Genomic DNA, 14,657 nt, shown 5'->3' on the forward strand with positions numbered 1-14,657 from the left:
GCAGCCACTGCGCTCCAGTCTGGGTGACAGAGTGAGACTCCAACTCAAAAAAAAAAAAGTATTATTTGAACTAGAATTTATTAAACTAGAGATTCAATAAAAATAAATAAACAAATAAGACAATCTAGAAAGAGGAAACAAAATAATTGACCCAGTTTGGGTGGAACAAATAGCTCATGAAAAGAGATTAAAAGTGAATCTGAAAAAGTAAGCTGAAACTGTGTTAAAGAGTTTGAGTGTAATTCAATTGATGTTTCAATGAAAGAATGACATAATCAGTTTACAGGACAGAGTTGTAAAGAGAGAAAATGGAGGCAACAATTAGAGTCCTATTTTAAATCACCTATGCAAGAAGAAATGAGGCATTTCATAAGAAAGTGCCACTGAAATGACTTGCAAAAAAATAGAATAAACAGATTTTGGTAGGTTTAAGTAGAAAACATAAAGGAGAAGTTGACTCATCTCATCATTTATTCGATATATTAATTTAATTTTTATTTCACAAAACCCTAAGTGACCCCATTCTATAGAAAAACATTTAACAGTCAGGATGCTACCATCATCAGCAAGATAATACATTTTTCCAATTAAGTAAATGGTTCAATGGTTACAAAATTAAATTTTGGAGAAGGTTGTTTGGGGGGAAAAGGTAAGACTTGACTTCAAGGTTTGAGAAATTCCTCAAAATTATTTGCGGAACACAATACTTAACAATTTCTAGGAAATCAGAAAATAAAATGAATTCAATCAAAAGTTAAAAAATAAAAAGTTCAGTGATCCGTGGTTTTTTCTGGAAAAATTCTATTTCAGCATTTTTCTCTCTAAAATCATCCATCTAGCACTGTCTTTTGTTTAGAAGAAAAGGTTTCTCCCGAATTTTAGGAATGAATTTTTAGTAGAATTTCATAAACATTTTTAAGCTCATATTAATCTTTTTGACTTTCAGCACATCATAATTTACTATTGTTACAGAAGAATTCTCTTAGGTGATTTGATTTTATAATCAAAATACATAGAGATTTGTCATTTAATCACATGAAACCATTTCAATCACCAATAATGCACCTAATGTAAGAATAATAATAAAATGATAAAAATACATGAATATAATAGCATTTATCATTTATAAAGCTAATAACAGAGTAGGTACAAAATTTTGTAACGATGGAGTAAGAATCTCTGAAAATTTGCTCCTCCATAAAGACAATAAAAATGCTTGTAAAAATTTTTTCATGAATCTGGAAATTAATCAAAGACTTGCAACCATCTAGATGATCACTGATTCAAGAAAAAGGATGAATCTTATTGTAATATCTTTTCCTCAATTCCCATTCTACTTTAGAGTTTATTACTACTCCCAGTTCTGTACCTGGGAAAACCAGCAGGCTTGCAACCACAGTTGCTGTGAAAACCATCAGTCTAAACTGGAGAGGACAGAATGGGTATGAAGTTCATCAAAAATTATTCAAGGCAATGGATGTGCTAACTATCTAGATTTGATCACTACACGATGTATATACAGGGGGTGCCAAAATAATGAGTACACATTTTAAGTGATGTTATCTATGTATTACTTTTTGAAGTTGAATTGAATTATGGTAGCAATGAGTTGTATGGCATTCGCTCAGCCATGCTTATGCCGTTTTCTTTGACCGTCCTGCCTGTCACATGGCGAGACTAGCATTCATTTGATTAACACCATCTTTTGAGTGAACATCATACTTAAAATGTGTATACATTTTGGGGCACATCCATGTATACTCCCATTAAAATGTACAATTATTATGTGTCAATTAAAAACAAAGTAAAACTTTTTAAAAGTGTAATTTCCAGAGAATTGTCATGAATTAACTTGTTGAAAGCTCTCTTAAAAAGTCCCATTTACTGAGCTTGGGCTTATTTGATTTGTCTCAATGCTTGCTCATGGGTAAAGCCACTTCCCCGGGCATTTGTTGAAAATAATCAGAGGCAGTAGTTTAATAGCACATCTGCTGGCTATGATGATATAATATGGAGCCTGTAAGAGACAAACACAAAAGCCAAAAGGATGATCTGGGGAATTAGATGTTTATAGAGGAATTTTAAAAGCTCTGGCATATTGCTGGGAATTTCGAAGGCCATGTATTTGTGAAAGGCTGTAATAAGCATGCTCAGGAAAATCTTAAGGAAGCCTTAATCTTCACTCTCTGGCTGACCTCAAGTCTCTGATCAAGCAGCAAGTGAAAGAGCAGAATTTTACATTTTTGGAACATATAAGGAGTTCCCCAAGGTACATAAATTTCTGTCAAATTGTCTGTAGATCACTAAGCTGACCAAGCAAAAACTTCAATGGCTTACATAACAAAGAATACAATTTTAGGGAAGTTAAAATCTTTAAATCTGCTATTATAGATATGTTGAAACAAGAAAACCAACCCTATCTATAGACTGAGTATAAAACAACGTCTTACAAAATATAAAACATCAACAAATAGATCAAAATTGTAAAAAAGAACCAAAAAGAAGTTCTTAACTTGAAAAGTATAACTGAAAAAATTCACTTGAGAGGTTCAGCAAAATATTTGAACTGGTAGAAAAAATCAGTAATTTTGAAGATTTGTCATTTGAGACCTCTGGGATACCATCAGTCATAACACCATACGCATAATGGCAGTACCAGAAAGAGAGGAGAGACATAGGTGAAAATAATTATATGAAGAAATAATGGCTATTTCCTTGTTTGCCTAGATAAAACTTAGTCCTTTGCATGAATGTTGAAAATGGTGTTTCTAATGTATTAGACTATGGGCTGTGCAATGAAATCCTAAAACTACTTGTACATAATTCATTTTGGTCTCCCAGATTTTCTTCAGACTGATCTCTTACATTGATCATATGTATAATAAGAAAGGATTTATGTTTGAAGTTATGGTCTTGCAGTACATTTAATAAGAAATAATCATTATTGAACTTCTTTATCATCTCATAAGCTGTGACACCCGTCTTCTCAATAAGCAAGCTTTGTTGGACAAGAGAGAATGAGGATTGACAGACACCAATGATCAAAAAACACAAAAACTAAAGAAACAATTACTATCTAGAGAGTTATGTGTTGACTAGCGGTAGATGACCTCTAAATACAAGGAGAACAAACATGTATGTGTTGTTCCTCTTTTGCCTTGAAGTTAGGCAGACAAAATAGGCATTTACATAATTACAACCTTTCTTATATGAATTTTACTGTTTGTTAGAGCCTTAATATTCTTTCCTTAAAGACCCAGATAGAAGAAATTGATCTATTACTTCATCTTAGTCTTTGAGAAACTTTCTTGGGCTGAGTTTAGTGCCTATGTAATAATTTCATAGTGCACTAACTATACTACAACACAGAACACATATCAATTTATATGAAACATATTTGTATGTTTATCTCTCCCATTAAACACTGAAATGTGTATTAATCTCTGTATCCCCAGGGTCTAACATAGAGAACATAAAACCACTTAATATATTTTTTTATAAGTTAATGAAATGAATTGATGATAAATAAAGTGGCAGAAGAAGGAAACTGCTCCATTCTCTACTTAAAAGAGACCAATTTTAGTGTCAACCTGAGAGGGAGAAGTTACCATTATTAATTAAATATTGAGATTCTTCTTTGCTGACTGAGAATGCTAAATTTTAAAATTATAGAGAATGTATAGATAACATAGCTCAAGGAATAGCAGTGCTAAAACATATCATATGCTTAACACATATCTGGTGATTAACTGGCAATGTGGTTTAAAACAGAAATAACTACAGTGTGTTTGCTTTAATAATTTGGATTTCTTTAATAGTTGCATATTGTCTGTTCATTCCCTTCAGTCTCCACCTAAACAACAGGAAAGATGCTCAGACATACTCTGGATACCACAGCTCATTTTATAACACCATATCGACACAACCAAAATGCCTATTTTCCTTTTATTATTAGGAAGGAGCTGGGAAGGAAGGCAAAACATAAAGACTAAAGTTTAAGAAACAATTCGCTCCATATTGAATAGTTTTAAAAATAAGAAAAAGTTTCATAGGCAGGAATTAAAAGTCTCTTAAAACAGATTTAGAAGGCTATGTGACTTAAAGAGTCATAATAACACTTAATGAAAGAAACAAGTCTATTCAATAACTTTAAAGATCTTACATACATTGGTACTTAGTTAATCTTTGACAATTATCTTTTGCAAAGTCCACACTGTTAAAGCATAACTTTACTTATTCCAAAGGAAAACAATGCTTTTTATTTTACATTTAATGTAAAAATAAAATGCCTCTTACCTCATATACATTGAATTGTGATTGCCCTCTAGAAAGTTCCCTATAGCTTGTTGTAAATTCTCCAATGAAATCATGACTAAAATTAAGAAAAAAAGTACATAGTATTAGCTTTCATGCATATGTCAAGTGTATTTTAAAGCATTTAGAAGGGTATAATTTAATCATTATGAAAGAAATTTACTTGATAGTATTGTGAACTTAATAACATAAGATTTTTAAAAGACTAACATAATTTCATTGCTTTTTAATTCAAAATTATGTAAAACTAAATAATTATATTTTATTAACATTCAAATATTAATTTATCCTATTAATGTTAATATTTCAAACAGGTGTATTAGTTTTAGCTCATACCTCAAAAACATTGCATCATCTATGTTATCCAAATGATTATTTAGGATGAAAGTGGGAGACACTAAAAAATGTATTATTCATGTTTATATACAAATATAAATAAAATATATATTATTCATATTTATATATAATATGCAAATATTCAAACCTTCCAATACTAACAGTTAATATATACTTTGTAAATACCAACATGGTAATTCTAAATTTCTTCATCTAAAAGCAATCATCACTGCCTTCTCAGGCACATTCTTAGTTTAGGTGAGAAGGGATAAGGTTTTAGTAAATATGTATTCGTCCTCACTAAGACAAACAAAAAAACCCAGTGTAATTATGAGGTTGACATATGCAACTATAAAAAACATGTTAAGCATTCAGCTGTTTAGAGTAGATTTGTATTCCACTCCTCTGAGTTAATGGTCAACACTAAGTTGAACACACACTGCTTATTTAGAGCAAAATGTTTGTATTTGATGCAATGATTAAATGTAATGTGTCAAAGGAAGAAGATACAGATTGTAGGAGCTAAAGTGGTTTAATATACATAAGGGATATCATTGTAGCTATTTGTATCATAGAATTTAGCTTGGCCCATGCGCTTTGCAAATGCAAGCTGTTCATTGCCATAGAAATGAATATCCTTCCAAGCCTCCATCAGGTTTAATGTTTAGCTGTGAATCACTTAAAACCCGTGGACCTGATGACCAAGTAATAGGCAAGAAACAAGTTATGTTTACACAATCAACATTCTGATTTCTAAAGATGGAACTTAGAAAAGATAAAAGCTAGTTGCCATTAATTTCAGTGGAGTTTTTGTTAAAAGAAAGTGTTTTCTTTTCAAATTATTTGAGATACAGTTCATTTAAATATCCAGTCTCCCAATTCTCCCTTATCTAGAAGATCTTATACAAGCATATACATCACAGTATTTCATATTGGGGCACTATATCAGTATCACCTTGACCTCTTCTGTATTTAATTTTCAGAAGCAGATTTATGCTCATGAATATGGCAAAAACAAAGAGGATTGTAGACTGTGATTTACTGGTATTCATGAGCCCAAACCTCTAAAACTCACTCTTTCAAGTTACACAGGGAAAATTACAAAGCATTACTTTAGGGTACAGTGTACTTTAGTTTTAGTATATTTCTTAGAAAATCCAGTAACCTTGGTTTAATTAGAACAAATGAAATAATTCTTGTTGAACTTCAGAAGTTATAAGGTTATACCCATGAGGTCTTTTTCTGTAATCTTAAAATTCTCTTGAGTTATGGAGATTCTGTTTAGAATTCTTTCATTCTCCATTGCTATGAAAGTTTTAGATATCTAAGTAATACCCACTGAGATAAAAGGTTTTATTAGAGCACTTCAAACATAAAAGTTTGATATTCATAGGTGTGGAGAAGCCTTATATAACCAGAGCTCACTACAGCACTGTTAGAAACTAATGTAGAGGCCTTTAAACACCTGGATCACTTAAGCACATATGATAGTTTTCTAATTATGCTAATCTTACCCTTGCTTGGTTAACTGTTTAAATTCAATATTCATCTCTTAAATACTAACACTGAATTTCTGCCACACAATGTTTATCAAAAACTTGTAGGAAGAAGTGATATTTACTGATCTCAAGTAAATAATCAAGTATCAAGGACATGTAATATATTCATCTGGATAAAGTCAGTCTAACAGAGTGGAAAATCTGGACCTAGTTGCAATGGCTGGGTTTACCAAATCACACATTGAAAAGCCCGTGTTAAAGTTGTTGCGTAACTTTAGAAGCAATTATTTGATATTTTGCTCTATTTTGCTCTTATTAAATTTGTTACTCTCTACAGAACTGAGTTATGAACAACAGGTCTAGAAGAATCTCTTTGGTCTCAATACTGGAAATCTGTGTTTCTTTACTGCTTACCAGTGCTTCCTGTTCCACAAGGACCCCACTTATCATGAAAGAGAGCTTTCTCCTCTGCATTAGTTGTTAGAGAGCTTATAGCTAAATTTATGACTTATCTCTAACAAGTTGTGTCTTCATAATGTGCTGTACTCTACACACTTTTCAGATTTCTTAACCTTATTATTCATTTGCTTCAATCTCCTCACACAGTTTAGTTTACTGTCTTATTATATGCATCTCTATAAGCTGCCCTGGATACTTTTCAGAATAATATGGGGCATAAATAAATAAAACAATGAATAAAATACTTGCCCCCCTTTCTGAATCTTGTTCAAGATGTTTATTCTGAATTAAACACTAAATTTACACGTCATATAAATGCAATGCTCTCCATGTGTTGTAGAGGAGAAAGTGTATTGAGTCATAAATTGCATTTTAGCCTCCAACACAATATTTCTGTGAGACAAAGAAGACATATCATTGCATCCATTCAGCATCTGGAGAAATATATGATCCAGAAGTGAGGATTTGCCAAAGGTCATATACATATAAGGCTGTAAATGGAGATGAAAATAGACAACCCTAGATGTAAAATGCTTTGTCTCAAGAATAAATCTGAAGAATCTGAGTGGATAAGTGGGTAGATTCTCAGGTCAATTTTGTTATAGAGCTCTTTGAATACATAAGCCTTCTGATAATTTCCAACCTATGTAGTCTGTCTAACATTCAATATTGTACATTAAATCATAGATAAGTACTTGAGAGAGAACATTCCAGGTATTTTTCACTGATTTATTTTTATGATTATATTTTTCCTATCATCAAGATTCTCCAGAGTTTACTAAAATTAAAAGAGAAATTAAAATTTTATTTAATATTTTACCTGTTTATAGTGTTCAATACTGTAATGTTGAAACAATTCTCCCAACATAGAGAAATATGGTGGAAAATAACTTTGATAATAAGTCACAACCAAAAATATCCTTGCTATTTGATAAGTCTGTTTTGCTATTTCCTAATAATTTAATGGTAACTAAAATCATTACTCTATGTTACAAGTCCAAAGCCTTCTTACTGCATTTATAAAAGAAAGCTTACTATAGTACCATTCATCTCGTTTGTGTCTGCCTACATCCCTATTTGTTCCCATACTTTTAGAATGTGTTACTTAGAGTCTAAGGGAATGAATTGAAGAAATATTTAGAGCAAATTTTTTTTTTTTTTTTTGAGTTGGAGTCTCACTCTGTTGCCCAGACTGGAGTGCAGTGGCCACTTCTGGCCACCGCAGCCTCGACCTGCTGTGCTCTGGCGATCCTTCTGCCTCAGCCTTCCGAGTAGCCGGAATTACAGGCGCGTGCTACCATGCCCGGCTGATTTTTTGATTTATTGTAGAGATGAGGTCTCGCTGCCCAGGCGGGTCTTGAACCCTCAGGTTCAGGCAATCCACTCACCTCAGCCTCCCAAAGGCGCGGAATTACAGGCTGAGCCACCAAGCCCGGCTAGAGCAAATTTATTACTACTACAGGTGGTCATTTGGCTCTAAAAAGCCTTGTTTGATTAAATTGATGAAGAAAATTTATATTACATTTATTTCTATCTCCTTTAATAGTGAAAAAAATGGTTTCATGCATAGCTGCATTTACACCTGAAACCTAAAGGATAATCCTACATGCAAACTTGTCTGTCCTCCTCCTTTTGTCATATTCTTTCCCTGTATCACTCATATTTTACTCTACAGCATAACTATTACCTCCCTCAAGGAGCTTTTACTGCTTCATGCCCTTCTCTGCTCTCAAATATCAGTTCTCTCTATCATAATAGTTACTATATTTAATTAACCTATTCATATATTTCCTCTCTTAGCCTATATCATACTTGATAAGAAAGGTCATACACTCATTTCAGCATTCCCAAAATTGACCCTTCAGACCTGGTACAAAATTGGCACAACTGAATGTTGCAAACATACTTAGAGTAACATCATAATCATGTCATGATCTTAATTTGCCAATAAATTTTTTAAGCTTCCAAGTAAAGTTTATTTAGAAAGTATATTAGAGAGAGAGAGAGAGAGAGAGAGAGAGAGAGAGAAATTCACCTCTCCTAGGTAGGGGAGGGGCCCAAAACTCAAAGAGCCAAATGGCGACACCAGAGTTTTGGCCACTTTGGCAATAATATTAACAACTTAGCCTCATATCAGTTATATTCAGTCCCAAAGAGTAGTATAAGTGCCAATTATAATTAACCTTTCTCTCCTTAAAATACCTCTGAGGGTCATGCAGATGACTTATTTTTCCATAGAAGTGCACACACATTACCACAACAAAGGCACAGAAAAAAGGAAAAGGGAATATTGCCTTTTTTGACACATCTGAAGATTTTTCTAAAGGTTATCTGCCATGAGCACAATAGATGATGCTTAATTTTCTGTCACCTAACTAGTTTTGAATATAGTATGGACAAATGGCAAATACATACTATATCTATCTCATCCCTTTCTCCACTACCATGTGGTCTTGAATTAGGCAGCCAACCTCAGGGTCCTTATGTCTTCACCTAAAAACTGGAGATAATGCCTACTTTCTATTTCAAAAATAAACCCAGAACATTCATTTTATTTTTTCTGTAAAATGTATTTTCTTTTTTTAAAAAAAGACACTACTAGAATACAGTCTAATTATTAAGAATATGATTCCAGACATTTAAACATGTAGTCTAAAAAAGATTAAAGAAGTTTTAATCAAAATAATTTGTGAAGATGTAACAGGCTTACAAATTGATCACTGCTATAATGTGGCATTTTGGAGGTGGCAAAAAATGTAGCTTGTATTGTTCAGGTGCAAGAATGCTTAATTCATGAGGCACATATCTCTTTTGGAGTACATCACAGTGTTGATATGTTTCAGGTATGTATTAAAGGATATCTCAAATGAGAGTTTTTTTATAAATAAATTTTATTTAAACATTATTTAATTTGAATGCTGAAAAAGTTTTGTAACAAAAATCAGCATGATTTCTCTTATGGGAACAACAGCCTCAGTATGTATTGGCTCTTCCCTTAGTGATTTTCCATGTCTTGCCGAATCTGTTCCACTTCTAGCAAGCATAGCAAGATTTTTTTTAAAAGCAAGAGTTTTAAAATTGAGCAGTCAATGAAATGGCAGTCCCTTCTAATTGAAGTGTAGTTATGCTAACCCCAATTAAATGCATGGTTGCAGGCATTTTTACTGTCCAAATCTGTATTTGTGGCAGGAGGGTAGCAGAATTTTCCAGAGGTAACTGGAACCACATCACCAATTTCATAATTACAAGTAAATGCACCATGGTACCTATGGTTTCCCACCATCACCACAAAAAGTTATTTTATTCAGTCCAGATAAAAAACTATCACCAGTCCCTGATTTTGCTAATTTTCTTTGCTTTTCTGCTAGCCATAAATATTTGACAAAATTTTCAACATCTAAAAATGATTTACTAGCTGTCCAAGAAAGCACAGATTGTAATACCATTCTGATAAAATGTTTTTTCTTTGTAAAGTCCTAGTTTAATTTTTACTAGCAGAAATTATTATATATAAGATATATATGAATGCATTCAATGCAGAAATGATCATTTATCAATAGCTTTGTTGAAACTGTAATAAGTTCAAGAGATTTACATTTGTTTTACTCCCTATGTAGATTACAACAGTGCTTCTGGGCCTCCAAGAAGGAAATAGATATAATCACTCTCATATATTAAGAGACCAGCAGGAGAACTTGGCTAATTTGATCAGTTTTAGTCACACCTGCTCCTTAATCCATTTGTAATACAGATAAAATTTTTAAAGATATAGATTTTTTTATACACACATATATATATATATGTGTATATATACATATATATGTCCTAATGTCCTTTTGGGTTTAGATACATATATCATTATATATAACAAAATATAATATTACATTTACATAATATACATTTTAGTGCATATATACTTCACCTATTATGATTATTGGATATTTTGTTTATTAATTGATTTGCAACTATTTATTATATCCACACAAAGACACACAAAGACTTGGACAAACCATGTCTTCTAAGAGGAACACAATATTTTTAGCATGGTTTACATTAGTAAAACAAATCATATATGCTATACTTAAAGAGATGTTATACATGATGATTTATCACATTGAAGCCACATTGTATGCCTACTTAGTTACTCTGGATTTTTTAAAAAGTCAGCATGTAGATATATTTTAAACTGTATTTATAATGTTAGATCATTGATTTGCATGTTTATCTATTAGATATAATTTCAATTTTAACTTCACAGAAAATTAAACTTTTAAAATATAATTACATTTAGTTCTATTTCTATTGCTTCTAATATATTTAATGCACCAGAATATTATGCAAAACAAAAGCTCCGCATTCCATTAAAATTTGCCTAGTCACATAAAAAGCATATGATGTTTAAGATTAGAAATTTTTAATATAAGGTTACTTTTGCATAGCAAGAGCTTTACAAATGTAACAATACATTAAAAGGAAGAATGGAATGTGACCTTCGGATACTTATCTAGGATTACATGAATTAGAAACTTTACTGAGATAATGTCTTAGGTTAAAATCTTTTCCAATTTCATGGACTTTTAAATATTTATGTCATTCATGTCACATACTATTCCTCTAGTGATTGAATAAGTTTTTAGCTTGAAAGAAAAGTCTATGTGATTCAATATTCTGTTTCAAAAGTTTAAACTGTAAGCCAATCAGCTGTATGTTTACTCAGGCTAAGGAGAATGAATAATAATAAGTATTATTACTATTATTATAAGCCAAGAAAAAGCAGGAGCAGCATTACTATAAAATTATGACAAATTTAATGTTAACCAAAGGATGGAAGTTTAAAAATTGGTCTAAATTTTTTTTGTGTATACCTTTTTAAATCTATGTCATTAGCCTATGGCTAAATAAATGCAAATCAAGGTCATCACTTTCTTTCCCACATATTAATAACAGATATTTTATTCAAGAATATATATGTTTATAAGAATAAATATACTTCAGTTATAAGAAGACTAAATTCACAGTTTAAAATGTTTACTTTAACTATATATCATATACTTTTATGGCTTGCTCATTTATATACTGAAATGATTCTGGGCTATTGCTAAATACAAAGTATATAACTATATAAAACTATATAAGTTTTTACATTTTTCACTCAAATTTGTCTGAGTTTATTAGGTAAAGTACAATCTAATCATCTATCTGTATTTGATATATTGCTAGCTTTGTTTTTTCTCTGTTAAGCATCACAACCACTGTATGTCATTGAAAGATAATAATTTCATCTCAATTTGTCTTATTTTTTCACAATGAATGAGCCTACAACATAGTCTACAACTTTTTGAATCAAGGTTCATATTTTGATTAAAATGCACAAAGACAAAAGTCTAGCAGGAGTATCACATATTTACTCACACAAATGCACACACACACACACACACACACACACACACACACACACACACACACATTAGTACAATACAAAACTCCCAGCCTGAGGTAGCAAAAATTGGCAAGTTGCACACTATACTCCACTGCTACCCAAGGGTAGTGTCTTTTCAATGGTGAACAGTCCCTTCTTTGCCTCTGGTGTATCCTCTCCACTCTGTATGTCAGGACACCACTTCCCATAGTCGTGCCAGAGTTGCCAACAGACATCATAAGTGTTCTAGCTCCCTCGTCATCCTTGCTTGTGGAGCCGGCTACCAGTTTCCATGCTCTCTCTGGCCACCGGTCTCCATACTGTCCATTATCTTCCTGACAGACTGAGGGACTCCAAAAAGGACAACAGGGATCAACTGCAAAGGGTAAGTCACAAAAAGGAGGATATTAAAGTAAATTTGCTATCTAAATTCTTTCAAACCTATGGGAAAAATGCATTTTGGAGAGCATTTTTTGATCAGTGCCAAGGTTTTGGATGTAAAAGATTTACAAGCCAAAAAAGGTACATCTATCCAGTACAAACCTATGTGAATTGTTGCTATTGTCATGTTAAATTCATATGTAGAGACAATAGAGATAATTCAAATCTCAAAGAAAGCTATCCCAGCTCCCACCAAATTGTCTGGAATTTTTATTTCAAGTAACTCAACAATTTTTATTTTGTGCTGTGTAGACAAAGAATTGTTGGTAAAAAATGTACATTATACATTTTTAAGAAATCATCCCACTCGAGTGAAATTTCACTTAAAGTCAACAGAATATACTGTAATCCTTGACATTGATCTCATTTGGCTGTTCAGACCTTTCAGATTTGAAAGAATTTTCAGCCAGTGAAGGATTGTATACATATTTTTATATTAATGTGAAAGTAATAACTACATTCGATATTTACAAAGTTTTCTTTGAATTTTTATATCATTACTCTTTTCATCTCTCTCAAAATTATAATTACTTTCTTTCTTTCTTCTTTTTTTTTTTGAGTTGGAGTCTCACTCTGTCACCCAGACTGGAGTGCAGTGGCCGCTCCTGGCCACCGCAGCCTTAAACTGCTGGGCTCCGGCAATCCTTCTGTCTCAGCCTTCCGAGTAGCCGGAATTACAGGCGCGTGCTACCGCCTGGCTGATTTTTTGATTTATTGAAGAGATGAGGTCTCGCTGCCCAGGCGGGTCTCGAACCCGCGGGCTCAGGCAATCCACTCACCTCAGCCTCCCAAAGGTGCGGGATTACAGGCTGAGCCACCGAGCCCGGCACAAAATTGTAATTACTTTCTTAAACTAATTTTGGGGAAACAAACTTCATAAATATTGTGCGAGGCTTAAATAATTCCTTGCATGGTTTTTGAAGAGTGTTACTTTTATGAAGCTGGTTTAAAAAAGTATAAGTGCTCTCAAAGAATTAAAACATGAAAATGGTACATATCAGTCCATGAAATAATTTTATTGTTAGAAGTTTGAATATATTATATAGTTGTTTTTTTTTTTTTAACCAAACGAGGCTTCATGAGACTATGAAGCAGAATGATTGAGTTTCCCAGAGACAATAAATTTAAGAAGTAAAAATACTGAGTGAGCTGGTGCTCAGGTTGCTTAGATGGTATAATAGTTATTTACATGTGAAAACTCTTCCTTTTAAACAATTTGCATAGTGAGAAACTTGTCCTTTAAACACATTATGAAAATCTTTGGATTTTCTGGTGAAAATGAAAGAAATATACATGTTATCCAATAAAAATAATGTCTGGCTATTAGTTCTGTCTTTTGGGTTCTTTGGTCACTTCTTAGGCTTTTTAGCAATTTTTCACCCTTCAAAAATATCAAACACCCAAATTTTCCCATTTACTTGTTTAAAAAGTTGAAATGATTAATTAAGAAATACTAAAATTTTGTTTTGAGTTGTTTGAATAAAATTCTTATAATCCTAGTAAATAGTCATAAATGCAGCCCCAATCCCAATACACATTAATATTAATTTTAGAGATTAAATTATAAATTAATAATACATGTGTTCCAATGGTTTGATTCGTTTAGAATATGCTTTAATATATTCACAATTTATAAAGTAGATATAATAAACTCTTCATATGCAATATTTTATTCTATATCCTTGGGATAATGCTAAGATAGTGTTTAGATAACAATTGCCTCAAAGAAGCATTCTAAATGGGTGAAGGCTTAAATATAAGTATATTTTTCTACAGTCCTAATTTAAAAAATTCATTGTTAATTTGCTTTTGAACCATGAACTATAGAAAAAATAGTACGTAAGAAATTTCTTCTATAGTTTTCTCTGCCCATTTTGTTTTGTCTATGTGCAACTCATATATGAATCCAAAAACTATAAGGCAACAAGCTTACATTTCTGTTTTAAAGTTATAATCATAAATAATACCTGCAAAACCAGCAACATAAGTAGCACAATCTATGAATACTCATTTGTTCATGTTTATAGTGCTTTATTTCAAGTGTTTATCATATAGAAATTTAGAATATTTGATTTCTGAAGGAAAAGGTCTGAATAAATCTGCAACATTCCTTAGTATAGCATACACTATGGTAACTAACATATGCCATTTGTATTTAACTAAATATATAATTGACTAGAAATTCCAAA

At 32.0% G+C, this 14,657-nt stretch overlaps 1 protein-coding gene across 1 annotated transcript in view; it reads right to left on the minus strand.

Moving 5' to 3' along the window:
* Window positions 1-14,657, minus strand: part of CPNE8 (copine 8) — a 208,391-nt gene that overhangs the window by 64,458 nt on the left and 129,276 nt on the right. Inside the window, exon 11 of the mRNA XM_008061880.2 lies at window positions 4,297-4,372. Coding sequence (XP_008060071.1) covers window positions 4,297-4,372 — 76 coding nt within the window. The remainder of the gene's footprint in view (window positions 1-4,296; window positions 4,373-14,657) is intronic.

This window comes from Carlito syrichta, unplaced genomic scaffold, assembly GCF_000164805.1.
Source record: "Carlito syrichta isolate Samal-C Ts95f unplaced genomic scaffold, Tarsius_syrichta-2.0.1 Scaffold305634, whole genome shotgun sequence".
Lineage (NCBI taxonomy): Eukaryota > Metazoa > Chordata > Mammalia > Primates > Tarsiidae > Carlito > Carlito syrichta.